Source organism: Doryrhamphus excisus, chromosome 16, assembly GCF_030265055.1.
Source record: "Doryrhamphus excisus isolate RoL2022-K1 chromosome 16, RoL_Dexc_1.0, whole genome shotgun sequence".
Classification (NCBI taxonomy): Eukaryota; Metazoa; Chordata; class Actinopteri; order Syngnathiformes; family Syngnathidae; genus Doryrhamphus; species Doryrhamphus excisus.
Genome location: NC_080481.1, coordinates 2078171 through 2100000, shown reverse-complemented (window position 1 = coordinate 2100000; position 21830 = coordinate 2078171). Strand labels below are relative to the sequence as shown.

Below are 21830 nucleotides of genomic sequence, written 5' to 3'. Positions count from 1 at the left end.
TCCTTGCCCACCGAGGGGATGTTGATCTTCCACTCCCTTTTCTCGTCTTTCGCTTTGGGGGCGTCGGCTTTGCGACTGAGCGCGGGTAGTTTGCTCTTCTTGCGTCCGAACCAGCTGGCGATGCCGTTGGACGCCTTCTGCTTTACCTCGCCGCCCTGGATGAGACCTCGGTCCTGCTCTTGGAGCTTCAGCATGTTCTCCTCGATGCCCTTCATCACTTTCTGCTCGATGGCTGACTGCGGGCTGGGAACCGGCGGCGGCGGTTGCGGCGGCTGCGGCTTTTCCGACTCCGATGCGGGAGGTCTTGGAGGAGGCGGCGGGAGGCTATCTCCGTACATGGGATTCTTTTTCCCTTTGCCGCTGATCTTGGTTCGCTCCTCCGACTTGGAGGAGTAACGAGGAGCGTCTGGAGGTTTCCCTGCTCTGTGGACCGACGGACCCTGGCAAGGCTTAGACGGGGACTTAGGGGGGATTTTGTTGGGACTGTTGCCGCTTTTGAGATTGTAGGCGAGATTCAGCGATCCGGGACACTTTATGTTATTGCGCAATACCTGCGGAGCGTCGGCGTTGGGCGACGCTAAGCCTATTCTGCTCTTGGAACATTCCGTTTTGCCGACACAAACACCAGACGACGGAGATTTGACACCTTGATCGTGAAGCTGAGAGGAACCCGGGTACTTCAAGCCCCCGCCGGGACCTCTGGGTTTCCCATCCAAAGAGTCGGTGTATTTGGAATGTCTCTGCTCCTCTTTGAGGAGCTCCACAGGCCTCTCGGAGGTCTTACTTTTCTCCTCGGCGGCCTCGTTGCTAGCATCTACAGGTTTGAACCCCGCTTGCAAGTCCTCGGAGCTCCTCAGCTTTCCCAGTGCAGCCAGTCTGTCCTTGAAGGCGTAGTGACTGGAATCGGCCTGAGACCTTGTCGGGCCGGGCGCAGGCCTCTTGGGAATGGAGGATGAGTCACTTCTTCGTGTTGGCGGCGGCGGCGGTGGCGTTTTGGCAACCTCACAGTTCTCTACGGCGACCTCCTCTCGGGTTTGTGAGGAGCTAAGGTTAGCGTTAGCGAGCGGCAAAGAGTCGGGGAGGCCGTGATGGTTCACCCACACCAGACTGTCTTCGTCGTCTTCGTCGTCTGACGTCAACTCAAACGAAGACGACGATGACTGCTTTCGCTGAGGGAACGTCGTGAGGACGCTCTCCGGAAGCGATTTCACGAGCTTCCTTTCGCCGACGTTTGTTTTTGGTTGCGATGGAAGAGTGGTTCGTTTCTCCTGAGCGTGAGTGGACTCCTGGTCTCGGGCGCTCGTGGACAAATCGCCGATGTTTTCGTAGTGTGGAATACTCTGGGAAGCTTTGGGAGAAGATACGGATGAGGGCGCGGCCATCTTGGAGGGAGCGCCAGGTTTGGGTGCGGAGAAGCTGCTATAGGTGTCGTCGACTTTAGCAGGCGGGGTGGAGGAGGCGTCTTGGGACTGCGGCGGCGACGTCGGCGCAGAGTGCGTGGCAGGGTAAGATTCCGACCTGGTGGGCGGGGGCGGCGGCTGCCGGCACCGCTCGGTGGTCGTGGCTCTACGGGTGGGAACGGGGGAGTGGTACACCTCGTAGTTGTTGGTGCGACATGGGATCCTGGAGCTGCGGGTGAGTTGGGGGCTGAGGCGGACGGCGGGGCTCGAACCCTGACACTTCTCCCCTATGGACGGGATCTTCAAGAGCTTGAGAAGTTTGGACGGGGAGTTGATGGCGGCGGCTTTTACGTCGCTGAGGCAGGAGGGGCTCGGGCTGACCGAGGCACCGGCTCTCACATCGGGGGCCTCCGGGTCTGCTTCTTCCTTCTCGGGGGCGGCGTCCTTGCCGCCCGTGGAGGACAGAGGGACTTCACTTGACTCCCGGTCGGGGACGGGGACGGGGGCGGCTTCTGAACTAGACACATGTGGGACGGGAAAGAAGTCGGTGAGTTCTTCACTGGTCTCCTTCTGCTCCACTTCCTCCCGACTCCGATTGGGGTTGCCATCGGCGACGGCCGGTAGCTGCTGCGTGTCGTTCTTCGACGGTACGACGGAAACCGATTCTGCTGTTCGTCTCTTACTGTGACATTCGTTCATAGCGGCCCCGGGAGCACCGTGGCTCTGGACGGCGCCCGGGGGAGCGCAGGGGTGGGCGCACGGCTTCAGAGGTGCGTCTGGACTCCTTTTGCAGTGCAAACAGCAGCCATTGCCGCCCTCGCACTTCGCCGCCGTGTCGCCGTTGACATGTTGGAGTGCGTCGGCGTCCGATTGGGAGCAGTGGCAGTGCGTGCGGTGGGATTTGGACTGCAGCGGGTCCGTTGAGGCGAGAACGGCCTCCGTGGACATGAGCACCTGGCTGTAGTCGCAGAAAGACAAGCTCGAAGTGGCCGGGTGGAACTTGAGAGGGTCCGTCTCCTCCATCTTACGCAGGACCTCGAGGATGTGTGCTTTCTTTTTGAAGAACGGAGAAAGCGCCTCCATGGAGGAGGCGGCGGGGCCCCGGGGGCCCGGGGAGGAGTGTTGAGTGGGGTAGCCGTTTCCCTTTGAACAGAAGGAGAATTCTATCAGCATCGATAACGCTCCTTTAACTGCACGCATACGGGAAAGATTAGCGGCACGGGCTATTTTTAGAAACAATACTGGAGCAAATGTCAGACTTCCGGTTGTTATGACGTCACGTTTCGGTCTGCTCGTCAATCATCACCTTGGCTTGTGCTTCAGTCTGAGCAGCCTCCAAATGCTTGGCAGGGTCATTGTGCAGCTGTGCATTGTAGTCTGGGAGGGGTCCCGCTTGGACCTGCAACCAGAGACTCATGAGGGAGGCATCGTGTATACGCTACAAACCATTGTATACACAACATAAACAACCACCGCAGAAAAGGAGAAGATGCTAATGGTAATGGTAATGGTAATGGTAATGGTTTTATTTCATTTGAACATGCATCAGATTACAATTGAATGCATCCCATAATCAGTTCCCAGTTCCACATGTCCAAAAGGAGTAGGAAGAAGCAAAGCTTATTAAATCCTACCCCTCCATCTGGTACTTTTACAATCAGTAACTGTTACATTTGTTCACTTCCTGCTTTCATAATATAGTTTGTTTTGTTTTTTTTGTCACGTACCGAAGTACAAGGTAATATGACCATCCAATGACATAAAAGTTAAAAAAAATAAAAAAAATAAAATAAAAACATTTTTTTTTCATTTTTGTCACGTACCAAAGTACAAGGTGATATGGCCATACAATGACATAAAAGTTTTTTTTTTTAATTAAAATATATATTTTTTCCATTTTTGTCACGTACCGAAGTACAAGGTGATATGACCATCCAATGACATAAGTTTTTTTTGATAAAAAAAAAATAAAAATTCATTTTTGTCACGTACCGAAGTACAAGGTGATATGACCATACAATGACATAAAAGTTAAAAAAAAAAATTATTTGAAAAAACAATTTTTTTTCATTTTTGTCACGTAAAAGTTAATTTTTTTTAATTAAAAATTTTTTTTTTCATTTCATAAAAGTTAAAAAAAAAATTTATTTAGAAAAGCAATTTTTTCATTTTTGTCACATAAAAGTTATTTTTTTTTAATTAAAAGATTTTCTTTTTCATTTTTGTCATGTACCAAAGTACAAGGTGATATGACCATACAATGACATAAAAGTAAAAAAAAAATTAATTTTAAAAAACTTTTTTTTCATTTTTGTCACGTACTGAAGTACAAGTTGATATGAGCATCCAATGCCATAATGTGTACCATAGTGCGTGTCAATATAGTGATATATATAGCACATCATGACTGGTTCAAGACTCTTCATCCTTGTATTTAGCAAACATCAACTGCTTGTATTGTTTCTTGAATTGGCTCATCGTTGTGCATTGTTTGATTTCCTTACTCAATCCATTCCATAGTTTGATTCCACATACTGAAATGCTATGGCTAGCATAACGTAGTCCTAGCGATTAGAAGAGTCACCCACCTGGTAGTGAGCCGTGGAATGATTGGGCAGCTTCTGTTGAAAAAGTTCACAAAGTGCTCGGTTCTGTCGTTCCAGGTCAAACACCAACATCTTCAACTTGATGCACTCTTCCCTCAGATCCTGTTCATTAAAATAAAAACACACAGAATCGTCACACACTTTGATGCTAATGCTAATGTTACTGTACTGTTTGTTACCTTCTGATTTAGCAGAGCTTGAACCACGTGGTTTGCCACCTGAAAACAAAGACATGATTTTTGTACTTTTGCTGATTTACATTACATAAACATTTACATTACGTTATATTTCTTTGTTAGGAACTCACCTCATCCAAGCATCTCTCGTAAGCTTCTCTCTGACTCTCGTTGGCCAGCATCAGGGCTGAATTTTCCGCCTGTGTGGGAGAGAAATGATCTGACTTTGTATAATCATCATCTATCAGACGTGATTGTGTACAAACATTCAAATTAAAATATGATGTAATATGCAAAAAAACACACACAAGATCTTGAAGTGGACCCATTGTGATAATTTTTCAACCCTTAGAATTGAGTTGTGGACTCCTATAGAGCAGCTACACACAATAACTTTTTAGATTTTGGAGAATCTGCACCTATCCCAGATGTATTTCCTTGGATTTGTGCTTCCTTCATTTATTCCGCCTTTGTATCGAGTTGTGGACTCCTATAGAGCAGCTACACACAATAACTTTTTAGATTTTGTAGAATCTGCACCTATTCCAGATGTATTTCCTTGGATTTGTGCTTCCTTAATTTATTCTGCCTTTGTATCGAGTTGTGGACTCCTATAGAGCAGCTACACACAATAACTTTTCAGATTTTGCAGAATCTGCACCTATTCCAGATGTATTTCCTTGGATTTGTGCTTCCTTAATTTATTCCGCCTCCCAGCATGCCCACTCTGCTGTGATTGTCTACACTCCCAGAGTGCTTGCTAACTATAAACCATATAAGGAAGTCCATCTCTCTGTGACATCACAAAGGCTCGGTTTTACCATGCCTTCTGAAACAGAGCGTTTTGAGCCATCCCAAACTTTTTCCAGGACTTACTTCCAAATTCCTAAACCTCATTATTTGAAACTTTGGCATCGTTTACCATGAGAATACAACATTCTAAATACATTTATAGGTCAGAAAAGTGGAAAAAGCATAATAGGTCCTTTTTAACAATATTGAAAATTGATATAAAATACCCTTCCTGTTACTTTTTTCTCGCAATTTTCATAGAAATATAGCCGAGAGGGCCCCAACATCAGAATATGCTGCAAGCATTACATCCCGTTCTCTTCCCTTCCCGCTTTGAGTACGTAAATACGTCCCTCATGACATACAGCTGTGAGCGACAGCCATGATGGGCGGTTCCTTTATTCAGGTTGAACAAAAAAATTATGAAAATCTTTATTCGGTTTAACTTGTAATTGTGAAAAATGTATCCTCTGAAATCTCTGAAATATGTGTTACATATGCAAACCGACGGGGGTCGAAAACATGTAACCTTGAGCCTGCTGCTTACAATCCTGACCATAACAGGAACTTCATAGCAGGAAATGTTCAAATAACTTATTGGACTGCGCCATTTCTTCACCTCCAGCTCTTTCAGCCGGTCCATGAGCTCGCTGCTGTTGTCCTCCAGGTACGACTCCACGTCGGCCTCCTCCCCCTCCTCGTCGGAGCCAAAGTCCTCATCACACATTCTCTGCTGCGTCTCATCAGACATCGTTCTCATCTGGAACACACATATGGGAATTATATGTTCGATTAAATACAGTATACAATAACAATAACAATGTCAATTGAAAGCTAACATTGAGTCCTTTGTTATGTGAGAAGGTCAACAAAAAGGCTGAGCGTGGCCTGTTTCACATCAGACAGCGTGACATTGTTATCAGCGTCATCAACTAACTGACACCAGCATCACTCTATCGCTTTTTGGGTGTCTACACGCAAGCAAAGTCTGGTGCTTTTTTTTTTATTTTTTTTTATTTTTTTAAATGGCCTCCACATGACCGCCTTAAATAGTCCCGCAGTGTGTGTGACACGCTCACTGGATTGCATTGATAAGCCTCGTCTTCCTCTCTTTTGGCAGATTCTAACACTTTACTGAGCCTCCATGTCTGCAGGGCGTCCCAACCAGCAGGCTGGCATAAGACAGGCCGCAGGAAGTAGGTGAGTCCGTGTGTACACAGATCCAACGTCACACCTCGAGGAGTCATTAGAGCGGATGAGGAGAGTCTTGATACCGCGGGCGGGGGCTGGGGGCCGGGGGCCAATCAGGGAGTGGCACAGTTTCTAGTCGGGTTAAACCTGACTTGGACAGCTGACACACAAACCAACTGGTCTAAATAAAAGACTGCCAGAAGGAAGTCATACAGTGTCTATATTTGCTCTTTTTGGAAGAAAATGGAATGTCAATATTGGGGATGGGTGTTTGACTAAATATCCGCAAATAACCGTGGGGAATATGACAAAGCAATCAAATTATTTTCATTTTTTTTAGTTGGAAAATATCTCACTGAATGCTTTGAAATGACATATCATTGTAACTAGACAATAGAAAATATGTTTTTAATATTAGAGCCCTGTAGAAATGAAATAACACCCCTATAGTCAACTTTAAACACATCCATTTTGGCTGTTTGGACAGCGCTAACCACTCCACCACCATATTATGAAATAGTAAATATATAGTCAGAGAAAATAAGCCATTTAAGACATAAATATGATTGCGTGTGTTACAATAAATGTCTTCCAGACATGCAGACAGGAAGTGACATCAGGGATTCTGAGCCTGTGTTGTTATTATGATTATTATTTTCATTTTTTAGTTGGAAAATATCTCACTGAATGCTTTGAAATGACATATCATTGTAACTAGACCATAGAAAAGATGTTTTTAATATTAGAGCCCTGTAGAAATGAAATAACACCCCTATAGTCAACTTTAAACACATCCATTTTGGCTGTTTGGACAGTGCTAACCACTCCACCACCATATTATGAAATAGTAAATATATAATCAGAGAAAATAAGCCATTTAAGACATAAATATGATTGTGTGTGTTACAATAAATGTCTTCCAGACATGCAGACAGGAAGTGACATCAGGGATTCTGAGCCCGTGTTGTTATTATGATTATTATTTTCATTTTTTTTGTTGGAAAAATGTCTCACTGAATGCTTTGAAATGACATATTGTTGAACTAGACCATAGAAAATATGTTTTTAATATTAGAGCCCTATAGAAATGAAATAACACCCCTATAGTCAACTTTAAACATCCATTTTGTATGCGGCTTTTTCTCATTAGAGTTGTGCAGGTTATGCTGGAGTCTATCACAGCTGATTTCAGGCAAGAGGCGGGGTTCGCCAGCCGGCCAATCACAGGGCACATATAGACAAACAACCATTCACACTCACATTCATACCTATGGACAATTTAGAATCGGAATACCCGGAGAAAAGCCATGCACAAGCGGAGAATCGAACCCAGGTCTTGGCTGTGTGGGCCAGCGCTAACCACTCGTCCACCGTGCGGCCCCTTTCACTCATATTAAGAAATAGTAAATATATAATCAGAGAAAATAAGCCATTTAAGACATAAATATGATTGTGTGTGTTACAATAAATGTCTTCCAGACATGCAGACAGGAAGTGACATCAGGGATTCTGAGCCTGTGTTATTATTATGATTATTAATCTCATTGTTACTATGTTATTATTGTGCTTGTTGTGAGATAATTCAAATTTTCCCTTGAGGACATGACTTAATAAAGTGAATTTATGATCAGAATTTTCGGTAAAGTTCTTATATAAATTATAACGCTGAGTCATTTTCCCTAAACCACTCTTTCACCATGGAGCCCCATAAATCCTGGCATTGTCACTTTGCAATTTATCCAAGCCATTAGGGAAGAAGAACTGCATTGATGGAAAAACACGATCCGTTGAGTACGTTCCGGTCATTATCTGACTTCATTTCCAAAACATTCGTAAAACCTAAACTTGAGCAAATAAAACAAGCTAGGTCAATCTGGACTCATCAGACCACATGACCGTATTCCGTCGCTGCGTAGTCCAATCTTCTGGCTGTAATCTCTCTGGTCTTTTCCTGTTAAGTCTGTTAAGACCCACTCTTGAGGGTTTTATTCACAGTGAAATCAAAAGGAATGCACTTCATTTTGTATCAAAGCTGTGAGGACTAGCGTTGATGTTTTCAACAATATTTATTAATTTTATTTATTAGTTAATTTTGACATTCCCATCCCTGCAAATGTATTCATCCATCCATCCATTTTCTATGGGTTGTGGGTATGCTGGAGCCTATCCCAGCTGTCTTCGGGTGATTGGCTGGTGGCCAGCCAATCACAGGGCACATATAGACAAACAACCATTCACACTCACATTCATACCTATGGACAATTTGGAGCCGCCAATTAACCTAGCATGTTTTTTGGAATGGGGGAGGAAACCGGAGTACCCGGAGAAAACATGCAAACTCCACACAAGCCGAGAATCGAACCCAGGTCTTCCCGATCTCACTAGTCACTACTACTATTCATATAAACTCTAAAAATGGAGTCTCACAATGCCATACGAGCCCATAGTGCTTGCTAACTATAAACCATATAAGGAAGTCTGTCCCTCTGTGACATCACAAAGGCTTGGTTTTACCACGCCTTCTGAAACCGAGCGTTTTGAGCCATCCCAACTTTCTTTCATTTCATTCCAAATGCCTAAACCTCATAATCTGAAACGAGAATACAACATTCTAACTACATTTATAGGTCAGAAAAGTGGAAAAAGCATAGTAGAATATTGAAAATTGAGATAAAATACCCTTCCTGATACTTTTTTCTCACAATTTTCATAGAACTATAGCTGCAGAGAGAACCCCCAACATCAGAATATGCTGCAAACATTACATCCCGCCCTCGCTTTGAGTACGTAAATCCCGATCTCACTAGTCACTACGTATTCATATCAACTCTAAAAATGGAGTCTCGATCTACCCACAATAACACAATGTCATGCTAAAGTAAGCTATGACACCCTCAGTTTTGATTAGGAACCCCAAAAGCTGATGTTGTCACCAGCTGTAGAGTCTAGCTTCTTTGTCACGAATAACTATTTTATTGCCTCGTTAACAAGTAGCGAGGCGTTACATGCTGGAGTTCGCCTCCTGTAGCGAGGATAATTGTTCTACTGTATACTTAAACACAGAGAGAGAGTAGTGTGTATGCTTACATTGTACATGATTATCCCTTGACTGCCATAAACGGCGAACAGAACCAAATCTGTCTGTAATCATTCCCAACCAACAAATGCATTATTAATTCCATTTTAAATAACATTCAATAAAAGTGTAGATAAAGAGCCTCTGTAGACCGTACTATAGCAGCCATACAGTAGACGCACGCACGAGTACAAGACCGTCTTCGCGAAGGGTTCAGACTCTTTCACCGTGTAACCGGAGATGTTTGAAGGGTCTTTCCAGGAAGATTATTGAATACGGGCTGCAAAACCCCCACTGACCAACCTGACTGCTAACCAGAGGGTCAATTTTGTATTGAGTGCAATCCCAACAAATACGGCCAGGAAACCTAAAAGAAGGACCAATATGGCGGACGGATGGTTAATTGTGCTGAAGCAAGGTACGGTAGAACTGGACTGGTGTGACAGGACCCTCGGTACCGCAGAGGACCCTCTACTATGCTGCGATGATTGATGATTGGAGACCATGGCAGCTCACTATATGCGTTATATTAACGCTCACTTTGGACTCTTAGGAAAAACAATGACTGCACTTCCGGAATAAAAAAAACAAAAAAAGACCGTGTACATATATTTATACTGTTTATTCTGTATATTTTGTATTTTCATTTTTTAATAAATGTGTCTGCACCTACTTCACCAAAACAAATTCCTAGTACAGTAAACCTCGGATATATCGGACTCGGATATATCGGAAATTCGCTCACAACGGACAGATAAAAAAGAAACGATTTTTCTGTAATGCATTTCCAATGAAAATTCATTGCATATATCAGATTTTTTATAACAGATTTCGCCTATTTCGGACAAAATCTCCAGTCCCGTTCCAATGCATTTCCATTAAATTTCCCTCGCATATATCGGATGGCCGCATCGTGGCGCTCCGATTCGCCGAATCGTGACAGGCCGCTATACGACGTCATTTGCAGCGTTTGCAGCGTTGCCTGCGCGTCCAGGTACATTGGAAACATAGTCAAGGAAGTGCCTTTTTATAACGGATAAAATCCGATTTACGCATATACCGGATATAAATCCCATATATGCGTAAAACGGACATTTTCCGGTATACGCATATAACGGATTTCGCTTATATCGGACAAAACCAGTGGGAACAATTGAATCCGATATATCCGAGGTTTACTGTATTCTTTTCTTAATTTATTTCAGACATGCATACTATGTTACATTATTCTTTCTCACATATACACTTACAATATCTATTTATATATATATATAAATATATATATATATACATAGTACACACATACAGTGCATTTACTTATGTAAATGTGATTTCTTAGTTTTCTATTTTTAATAAATTCAAAATAAGTCAAAAAAATATATTTTTCACATTGTCATAATGGAGTATTTTGTGTAGAATTTTGAGGTAAGAGATTAATTTAATACAGTTTGGAATGAGGCTGTAACATGACAAAATGTGGAAAAAGTGAAGCGCTGTGAATACTTTCCGGATGCACTGTACACACATAGTATATACATACACACATATCTACATATGTATATATACACATGCATACATGCACACACACACAACACCTCATTACTACACATGTCTGAAAAGGAGCAGGAAGAAGCAAATCTTATTAAATCCGACCACTTCTCCACGCCACAGCAGTTACCAATTCAATAAGTGATTTTTTTCCACACATATAATCACAGAATCATACATAAGACAAAACAACAAAAGAAGAGTGGGAACATCGGACACCCCAGCAAAACCCCAGGACATTGCTGAAGCACACCGTCAACCCACCTGGCCCCGACCTGAGTGCACCCACCGAGTGCCCCAGCAGTCCCCGCACACCCCACTGCCCTCCAATAAGATGCCATTTTGGCTGGACTCACAATTATGTGTGATTATCTGGCAATAAACAATTTATGAAACCATTTCTGGTAAAAAAAAAAAAAAAAAGAACAATTCAGATGTGGCCAATAGTAAACAAAGATCGACGAGGCATCACGTTGGCAGCTTCGCCTTGCAAATCACTTAAACAAAGCGGATCAGATCATGTGTTTGCCTCTCAGCCAAGTCAGCATGTGTTGCTTTTGTCGGCCCTAAAATGACTCTAATGGATACCTGAACATGGAGAACGCGAGCGGCCGGGACGCTGATGTGCATTCATCTTCAGACAAAAACAAAGTGCAACTCGACACCAGAGGAAGACGTGTACCGTAAAAGCATCGGCGGAGAGTCCTTTAAAAACCAGTTAGCCGGCAGCAACAGACCACAAAGGGCGGTTTAACTTTTCGTGGGTGTGGGTGTCACTGACACAGAACCAGAGTTTTTTTTTTTTTTTTTAATTCTCTGATGATGAGCACCGGATGACAAGTCACGTGTTGTCATCTCTGGCTCATTTTTTTGGGGAAAAAAAATCAGTATTATGGACATTCATATACATTTATTCATTCATTTTCTACCGCTTATCCTCACGAGGGTCGCAGGGGGTGCTGGAGCCTATCCCAGCTGTCTTTGGGCGAGAGGCGGGGTACACCCTGGACTGGTCGCCAGACAATCACAGGGCACATATAGACAAACAACCATTCACACTCACATTCATACCTATGGACAATTAACCTAGCATGTTTTTGGAATGTGGGAATAAACCGGAGTACCTGGGAAAAAACCCACGGAACGCCTCCTTCACTGTCTACTGTGTTTATGCAGGATCCTTAACTATACCGGACTTCTGAGACAATACTTTCATTCATTCATTCATTTTCTAACGCTTATCCTCACCACGAGCTGTGAGGTCTGCGCGCTAACCACTCGACCGCCGTGCCACCGAGACAATACTTTCTTCGTCATTCATTCATTCATTTTCCACCGCTTTTTCCTCACGAGGGTCGCGGGGGTGCTGGACCCTCGAGGCGGGGTACACCCTGGACCGGTGGCCAGCCAATCACAGGGCACATATCGACAAACAACCATTCACACTCACATTCATACCTATGGACAATTTGGAGTTGCTAATTAACCTAGCATGTTTTTGGAATGTGGGAGGAAACCGGAGTACCCGGAGAAAACCCACGCATGCACGGGGAGAACATGCAAACTCCACACAGAGATAGCCGAGGGTGGAATTGAACCCTAGTCTCCTCGCTGTGAGGTCTGCGTGCTAACCACTCATCCGCCATGCAGCCCAGGTTAAAACATTCATTCATTTTCTCACGAGGGTCGCAGGGGGTTCTGGAGCCTATCCCAGCTGTCTTTGGGCGAGAGGCGGGGTACACCCTGGACTGGTGGCCAGCCAATCACAGGGCACATATAGACAAACAACCATTCACACTCACATTCATACCTATGGACAATTTGGAGTGGCTAATTAACCTAGCATGTTTTTGGAATGTGGGAGGAAACCGGAGTACCCGGAGAAAACAGAGATGGCCGAGGGTGGAATCAAACCCTGGTCTCCTAGCTGTGAGGTCTGTGTGCTAACCACTCGACCGCCGTGCCGCCCCATTCACATACAGAATCACTATTACATTCTAACATGGACTGGCTTCTCCCAATTCAATCAATAACCAATCAATGGATAAAAAAAATGCCATTCAGTCACGTCATGTGACCGTTTCAATCAGGACATTTCTTCAACAGACGTACTAACCTGTGGTTTCACCTCTCGTTTGACCTGCGATGAGGATTCACGCTCCCGTCAGGCACCTCGATTCTCCAAAGACAAAACCAAGGAACTGAGAAGGAAAAGAAAAAAAACATCGTTATTTCAGGCATGTGACATAACGACATCTTTGTTATTACGTTATAGGTCACTCCGAGCTCGACCTTGGTAGGCCGTGCTCCACCAGTGAGAAGGACACTTCCTCTCCTCAAATGAATAATTCAGTAAGTAATTCAATAAGATCTCCTTTTTTACGGTTGAATGTGACATTTTTCCACGTATGCGAGATGTTCATCGCCCTGTTAGAGTCCTTAAAATGGGACATGGCGTCTGCTGCTGCATTTCAGTCTCATCAGCCCTGATTTGTTTGGGCAGCAAGCTAGCGCCTTAACTCCTCGTTTCCCAATAGCTGTCTGCTTGGAAGCGGTGCTTGATCCTTGGAGATCATGTCCAAACTGGAATGGGATTAGAGGTGTGAAGCATCTGCCCTCCTGGTCTGAGTCTTTATATTGCACGAGCGGATATATCTGGGCTGGTTTCTCGCTACCAAAACGAAGACGCCGATTTATGATCCGTATCAGAGGGGGGGACTCCATCACAAAGGCGCCGACCCCCCTACTCCAAAAACCAAAAAGGAGACCTCATTGACTGCAACACTGATTATGTATGAAAATGAAATATTGAGGAAAAGTTGGCAGACTGGGATGAGCAGCTGAGTTTCATGGAATGAGGGCAAGCCCGAGGGAAAAAAAAAAAAAAAAAAAAAAAGTGGGAAGAAATACACAAAAGCTTCTTAAATCATGTCGCTCGCACTTAGGGATTTGGTGCAGGCTGGCGAGGGTGTTAAGATACTGGAAGTCAAATGCCATGGTTTCATTGAACGCATCTTCTAAGTGTATGTAAACAATGCAACACAAATATGAACCTCCGAACAAAATTAGTAAAAAAAAAAATAAAAATGTAGGCCAAAGTCAGTCGCTGCGCTTCCCCAACCATTGTCTGCGTGCTGAAGTTTACCATGAACATCAAAGAGCTGTGGAAATGTGTGTGTGTGTGTGGGGGGGGAGACAGAATCAGGCTGCTGGGGGTCCCTCTGCAGTGCTTCCTGTCTGATGTTTGGCTGCATGAACCGAGACCAATCGTACACAAGCAATATTTGGGGTAGTGAAGAAGCGGTGTGGGGGTGTGGGGGGAAGGGAGCTTCTTTTCCCAAAAGGGTCTGAAAAAGGTTGGATGTTGTCCATGTACGACTGGGAATGGGAATCTTACATCTCAGACTATCTCCATCATACTCACGGTAGGGGGGGGAAGAGCATCACAGACACCGCCAGGTATCACGCCATCTCTGGTGATACCTTTTGTTTTTGTTTACACTCACACACACACACACATATATACACACATGCCTCCGCTGCCTGTCAGATTCCCAATGCTTTGTTCACATATACTCCAACCAAAACCAGATCAGGCCAAAAACACAACATGGTTGCTGCTACGGCTCCGAAAAGCTACAAGCATGCAGCCATCAAAGCAACTCAGCTCTGTTCAGATGTTTCTTTGATTGTATTTCAAAGTGAAGACATTCGTAAACGTGGTCATGCGGCTCCAAATGTGCATCTCACCTTGGCGCTGGTTTGTTCTCTGTCATCTAGTCAGCAGGGGTCTCCTCCCAGCAGCATGGTATTATAAGGCACCAAAAGAGAGAGAGAGTGTGCTGGCTACAGCCTTACATTTCTGTGATTCAATTATTTTTTTTCTACCCCCCCCTCCCTCAATATCTGCAGCAAGGAAGCCGCTTTTTTTTTTTTTTATCTACGCCGCGGCTAGGACGGCGTCGTCCTTGGGCACGAGCGCCGTGCATGCGTCTGCAGAGACTCCCATGTCTCCCATTGTTCCCCGGGACAAGCGAGGGAAGCTTCCTCGTCCAGCAGACCCTGCCTACTACAACAGCTGTGGACCAGCCCCCCACACCTCCTTGGCTCAGCCCCTTGCGACTCCTGCCTCTGCCTCTGCCTGTGCTGCTAAACATTAACCCTGCAACTGCCGGTTCGGGGCCAACCAAGAGCAGAAGGGGGTTGTGTCGCTTGGCTGAGACCCCTCCATTGCAGAGCACAAAGGAACATTAGAGAGAGGAATGGAGAAAAGATACCAGACGAGCAGTACAGCACAGAAGCGGTGAGGACGGGGGGGGGGGGGTAGCTCTGTGCTAAGAGGATTGTCTCTCTTGATCACTTTTTGATCGATGTCGATCCGTGCAGAAAGTCAACGTTAAAGAAAGGTTGCTAACTGAGCCGCTGCTTTGTTGTCCAAATAGTTTTTCCAAAGAGGCGGCTAACTGTTCTAAAGACTCATCTTTGTTATGTTATGGTTTCTTCTTAAGCTAGTGGAGGCTTGGTCGTTAATAACATGACGCATCACATGACAAGCTGAACCGTGTCTACCGCCACCGCAACAAGAAGAAAGCACCGTTTTCACCAGACAACATAACCGTATGAAGTCCATTCATTCATTCATTCATTCGTTTTCTACCGCTTTTTCCTCACGAAAGTCGCGGGGGTGCTGGAGCCTATCCCAGCTGTCTTCGGGGTACGAGAAGCGGGGTACACCCTGGACTGGACAAACAACCATTCACACTCACATTCATACCTATGGACAATTTGGAGTGGCCAATTAACCTAGCATGTTTTTGGAATGTGGGAGGAAACCGGAGTACCCGGAGAAAACCCACAAAAACTCCACACAGAAATGGCCAAGGGTGGAATTGAACTCGGGTCTCCTAGCTGTGAGGACTGCGCTCTAACCACTCGTCCGCCATTCCTAATAGAAAAAAAAAACACATCACTTCCTGTCCGCCTGCACGCCGTTCCCCTTGGGAGCACATTAATAGCAACATGTATGTCTTTAATGGCTTATTTACTATTTTTATGGCGATTATAATGGGTAATGTAAGTGTAAAGGTGACTATAGGGGTGTTAGTTCATGTCTACAGAGCTCTAATAATGTTTTTCTATGCTTTAACTACTAAAATATTCCATATATATAAAAAAAAGAATCCTGTACTTATCAGTCGGGTTTGGAACCAATTAATTGTGAGAACCCCCCCCCCACGATTTCTGTTTACATTGTGCCTTTTTGCTGTATTTTTACTGCCTTTTTTTGTTTAATTTTATTTCTACAACATGCAGCAGGCCAATAAGAAACGAGTCTCAGGGTATATTAATGGCCCACAAGCTACACTTTGGACACCCCTGCACTTGATGAACACAAATGTTGGACAATTGTATGCTTCCAACTATAAAGGAAGACGTGAGTTTGGTTCTTCCAAATGGAGAACCGTGGATGCTGCAATTTGGACACCAACTCGTCAATTAACCTAGCATGTTTTTGGAATGTGGGAGGAAACCGGAGTACCCGGCGAAAACCCACGCATGCACGGGGAGAACATGCAAACTCCACACAGAGATGGCCGAGGGTGGAATTGAACCCTGGTCTCCTAACGGTGAGGTCTGCGCGCTAACCACTCGTCCGCCGTGCCGCCCCCTACTTTGGTCCAATTGGCCCTAATTAAGCAGACATGAGTCATGACCTGACATTACATTGACATTACACCAAAGCAGACTTCCTATAGTCTAAATCAGACACCCTCGGGCACATCACATGATCATGTCGCTCGTTTCATGGCATTGTCATTCAGACCGAACCAAAACAGCCAACGCAGTCTGGCCAGTCGAGAAAGCGTCCCAGATTCAATGAGTGGGTTTCAACAATGTCCACGCAGATTTAGCCCATGTGGCTAGGTCAAAATATTGAAAGCCTAACAAGACCAGTGACCTGACCAGTATGCCTGGGTCAAACAACGCTTAACGACTACAGAATTGCCAGACGTTAGTACTATCCTCTAACGACCAACACAGTTTTACTATAGAGATAAGTATTGTGGGATAATACTATAGAAATTTAACTTTGTAGCTTTTATGGAAAATACTGGATGGAGATTTACTGAAAATGACTCATCCTGGCTGTCCGGTTACCTGTGTCATTGAACAGACGCATACTGTATGATGTCCAAATACTTTCGAGCCCCTGGATCTGCCCAAAGTGTCGATAATTCCTAACTGGTAAATGTTACGTTTTCATGAAACCTCCTGAAATAAAGCTAACCACACATCTGGTCAACTACTGGGCTTGTTAGCCAACTTTATAGCATGGTCCATCCATTCATCCGTCCATCCGTCCGTCCGTCCATCCGTCCATCCGTCCATCCGTCCGTCCATCCGTCCGTCCGTCCATCCATCCGTCCGTCCGTCCATCCGTCCGTCCGTCCATCCGTCCGTCCGTCCATCCATCCGTCCATCCATCCATCATCTATGTTGCTTATCCCAACTAGGGTCGCATGGGGGTACAGTATGCTGGAGCCTATCCCAGCTATCTTCGGGCGAGAGGCGGGGTCCACCCTGGACTGGTGGCCAAACAACCATTCACACTCACATTCATACCTATAGACAATTCGGAGTAGTCAATTAACCTAGCATGTTTTTGGAATGTGGGAGGAAACCGGAGTACCCGGAGAAAACCCACGCATGCACGGGGAGAACATGCAAACTCCACACAGAGATGGCCGAGGGTGGGATCGAACTCGGGTTGAAACCTGAGTACCTGGTGAAAACCTCTGAACAAGTCGTATACAGACAGAAAATAATGTTCTACAATCCGACCAATCAGCGTGAGGATTTTTATGAATGAGAGTGTGAATGGTTGTTTGTCTATATGAAATAAAGACAGTTGGGATAGGCTCCAGCATATTTAAAGCTTATCCTCAGGACCGTCCTGAGGATAAGCGGTATAGAAAAATGGATGGATGGATGGACTACTCCTATCAGTGAAAGATGTTGTTTAGTTCCATTTGCAAGACGCTGTTCTGTAAATAAATGTATTATGACTCTTGGATTACAGTTTCAGAGCATATGAGCCCTTTGTCATCGGATTCTGTGAAGAATGAACATATATTGGTCCTCACTTTTAAATGTTCGGTTTTCTCTATCAACTTCGTACTTGTGCAAGCCATGGTTCTATTCGAAGAGTAGCGGCATCGGAAATGGATGTATGGTTGGTTCCTGGCAAGTCAACATACAATTTCATTGGCTTGGGTTTTAACCGTAAAAACAGGAGTAAAGAATTGGTCACGGGTCCGTAAGGGGCCATCACTGGGTCCGGTCCGAGATCAGTCATTTGGTGATGGCTGCTCTAATGTTTTTATGAGCGAAGTAAACATACAACTTCATTGGCTTGGTTTTTAACCGTAAAAACGGGAGTAAAGAATTGGTCACGGGTGCGTAAGGGGCCATCACTGGGTCCGGTCCGAGATCCGTCATTTGGTGATGGCTGTTCTAATGTTTTTATGACCGATTCGTTCATATATTCTACATCTGTGAATGACTTCCTCTTCCTTACGAGGACTTGCAATGAGTCCTTACCATACTGTTAAATGAGGTTATGGTTGTCTTGTTTAGTGTGCTGAAAATGACTGCAATGATAACATATGATGTACGCAAGGTTGCAAGGTCATAGGACAGTAATACCTATAAAAAAGCACCACCTTATTAAGTTGTGTAAATGTACTGATCACAAACGTAAAGCCTTGCCAAGCAAGTATGCAACACAGCAGCCCTGCAATAACTTGAAAGGAGTGAATGAGGGATCGTTAAGACGCTAATGCATAGCGACATGCTTATGGGATGAATGGGACAGCCAGGGACTCCCTTCCCTTCTAAGAGGGTCTGCAGCTGAACAGGCCCGGCTTGACCTGAATGAGAGACAGTCACATGGTTCCCCCGAAGCGAACACAAGCCAGAGAGGATGAATGCGGAGAGATAAAAAGGCCTATTGTCACGCGTTCTGCCATCCCCTTTTTTTTTCTTTTTTCCTGGCCAAAGGATGCACGCTGACTGCTTGACAAACTCAATGTAATGTTGGACGTCACTGAGAGCCATACATGAGGGAGTCAGCGGGCGGCAGAATAAAGCGCCTCCGCGGAAGAAAAGGGTCTGTGGACAACTTCTCCCAAAGGAAGTGACACGAGAGAAGTCATGCGAAACACAACAACACACACACACTCAAATCTTTAAATGTGGCTGTCATATTCAATTTAACCATAACGTGATCAAACTAAGACAGAAAGGTAGCATGGATATTTTTTTTGCTTGATATGACGTATGATTAAGTTGAACACATTTATTAATAATATGCTATAATCACAGTTCGGTATGTACAGTAAACCTCGGATATATCGGACTCGGATATATCGGAAATTCGCTCACAACGGACAGATAAAAAAGAAACAATTTTTCTGTAATGCATTTCCAATAAAAATTCATTGCATATATCGGATTTTTTATAACGGATTTCGCCTATTTCGGACAAAATCTCCAATCCCGTTCCAATGCATTTCCATTAAATTTCCCTCGCATATATCGGATGGCCGCATCGTGGTGCTCCGATTTGCCGAATCGTGACAGGCCGCTATACGACGTCATTTGCAGCGTTGCCTGCGTGTGCAGGTACATTGGAAACATAGTCAAGGAAGTGCCTTTTTATAACGGATAAAATCCGATTTACGCATATACCGGATATAAATCCAATAAATCCGAAACGGACATTTTCCGGTATACGCATATAACGGATTTCGCTTATATCGGACAAAACCAGTGGGAACAATTGAATCCGATATATCCGAGGTTTACTGTACCTCGGTTTAAGGTGACGCTACGTTTCATTTAACAGTTTAAACAATGTGTCTTTTTCCACAGAAAAATCCAAGTATGAATAAAACTACCGTTACAACCCCCGACTAAATGATGCAACAATTAACTTCAAAAATAACTGCAAGGGTTAATCAATAACAACAAAAGAATCAATATCTGCAGCCCCCGGCCCGCATTGAACAAAAGCAACGGTTCATCAGCAGATGGTTCATTTGAATGGTTTCTGGGGGCGCATAATGTGAGACACCATCTTTGAATTAAAGCCGTAAATCAGACTTAGGCTACAAATGCTAATTGAGGGGTTGGACACTTTAATGGGCTGTAATGTGCACGGCACCGTGTGGGGGTGGAGGGTGCGTGGGGGGTTTGCCCAACCGGTCTACATGTGCATTGGGGACTTTCGACGGGATCGGTGGCGTACTACAGTAAACCTCGGATATATCGGATTCAATTGTTCCCACTGGTTTTGTCCGATATAAGCGAAATCCGTTATATGAGTATACCGGAAAATGTCCGTTTGTCGGATTTTATCCGTTATAAAAAGGCACTTCCTTGACTATGTTTCCAATGTACCTGGACTGGGCAATGAAAAGAGACGTAAGGTAATGAGAATTTAACTTTATTGGACTCTGAGCATAACAAATTGTTAATTAAGCTAGGCCCTGTTACGCCCGTCAGGCCTACGTTATTTCCAATAGTGAGGTTAAGATTTTTATCTGTCCGTTGTGAGCGAATTTCCGATATATCCGAGTCCGATATATCCGAGGTTTACTGTACTATTTGCCGTTTTGGTCCTTGTACAACCGGAGCAGGAGCGGTGCAGTCTGAAGTCAGCTGGGATAGGCTCCAGCATAACTCTGTGACGCTAGTTAGGAAACACGACATAGCACAGTGCAGCATACGGTATCTTTTCCACAGCCCAACAGCCCAACCTCACAAAGACAGACGGATCTATTTTTATCGGTTTTCATACCTTTAGAACGCACGGAAAAGAGCGTTAACACTCACCGTTAATGTAAGCGTGACGTCACACCTCGAGAGTTTCATTTTTACCAGATGACATTTAATCAATGATACAAAGACGTCAAAAAGGTTACCGGAGATGTGTTGCTAGGAGACGGAGTTTCAGGAAACTGAAACGACTAATGGCGACGCTCAACTCACGATACGCGACGACACATGCGATTGTAACGAGTACGTTTTGAAAGGTTGTCACAAATTGAAAAAAAATTATAAAATCATAAAAGTTAAAATAGTTGTGACTATTAATCACTATGTAAAATAGATCGCACAGTGCAGTTTTATGTTTACGTTAAAAGAACTACATGATGCTTAGAGCGCCGAACCAGGAAGCAGTGAATTAGCTCATAAGCTAGTACCGCATTTGTTTGATTTTTTGGGTTTTTTCCTAATTACGGAATCGCCACAGCTGATTTTTTTTCTTCCGGATGCCCTTCCTGACGAATACCGATGATGTTTACTAGCGGAGATTCGAACACGGGGCGTTGGATCCAAAAGTCCAGAACGCTAACCGCTACATCACGCTAAGCTAGTATTGCGTGTTTTGCTAAAAGTCATATGCAAAGATCGTGTTTTGAACTGACAAATCTTAAATGTTTGTGACACAGGTACTTGTATTTACGTTTTGGTACGCTTATATTTAACTATTAATATTCGTGGGTGTTGCTATGCATGGTTACAGTACGATCTCGTACTTGTATCTGCCGTTTCGGTCTGTTAGCATGGACTCGAAACCATTGGCAGAGACCCATCTCTCAGCGGTCAAGGACAGGTTCTCACGTCGTGTAACATCCCATCAAACATGGAGGAGCTATCTACGATATGGAAATCCAAGACAATATGGAGATGCTTGTCCAAGGCACACTGATGTTTTGGATGAAACCGATGGGGTTTGGAAGAAAGGGAGCCTGTAAAGTGCTCCCTAAACACCTAGTGGGAGAGGCTTTAAAGGATGGTGGGGGTGAATAAAAGCCGCTCGGTAACAACCATTTTCCAGGCAAATGAAAATAAAGTGCAGGGGAGCACAAAGGAAGACTGTTTGGAGAAGGCAGTGCGGCCTCATTATGGACTGTATAGTTTTCCAAAGTAGCACATGAACTCATCAAGCAGGTCAGAGAAAATACGGCTCGGA

At 44.4% G+C, this 21830-nt stretch overlaps 1 protein-coding gene across 3 annotated transcripts in view; it reads right to left on the bottom strand.

Moving 5' to 3' along the window:
* Positions 1 to 21830, bottom strand: part of nckap5l (NCK-associated protein 5-like) — a 40185-nt gene that overhangs the window by 12240 nt on the left and 6115 nt on the right. For 2 of the 3 annotated variants that reach the window (XM_058050655.1, XM_058050653.1), the window contains exons 2-8: positions 12906 to 12990; positions 5594 to 5734; positions 4314 to 4382; positions 4186 to 4224; positions 3989 to 4108; positions 2707 to 2799; positions 1 to 2543 (exon numbers count right to left, since the gene is read on the bottom strand). The exon at positions 1 to 2543 is cut by the window's left edge and continues 231 nt beyond it. In XM_058050655.1, the coding sequence (XP_057906638.1) occupies positions 1 to 2543; positions 2707 to 2799; positions 3989 to 4108; positions 4186 to 4224; positions 4314 to 4382; positions 5594 to 5734 (3005 nt within the window). In that variant the 5' untranslated portion in view covers positions 12906 to 12990. Of the gene's footprint in view, positions 2544 to 2706; positions 2800 to 3988; positions 4109 to 4185; positions 4225 to 4313; positions 4383 to 5593; positions 5735 to 12905; positions 12991 to 14539; positions 15037 to 21830 lie in introns of those variants that run through there. The other variant, XM_058050654.1, reaches the window with a different exon arrangement.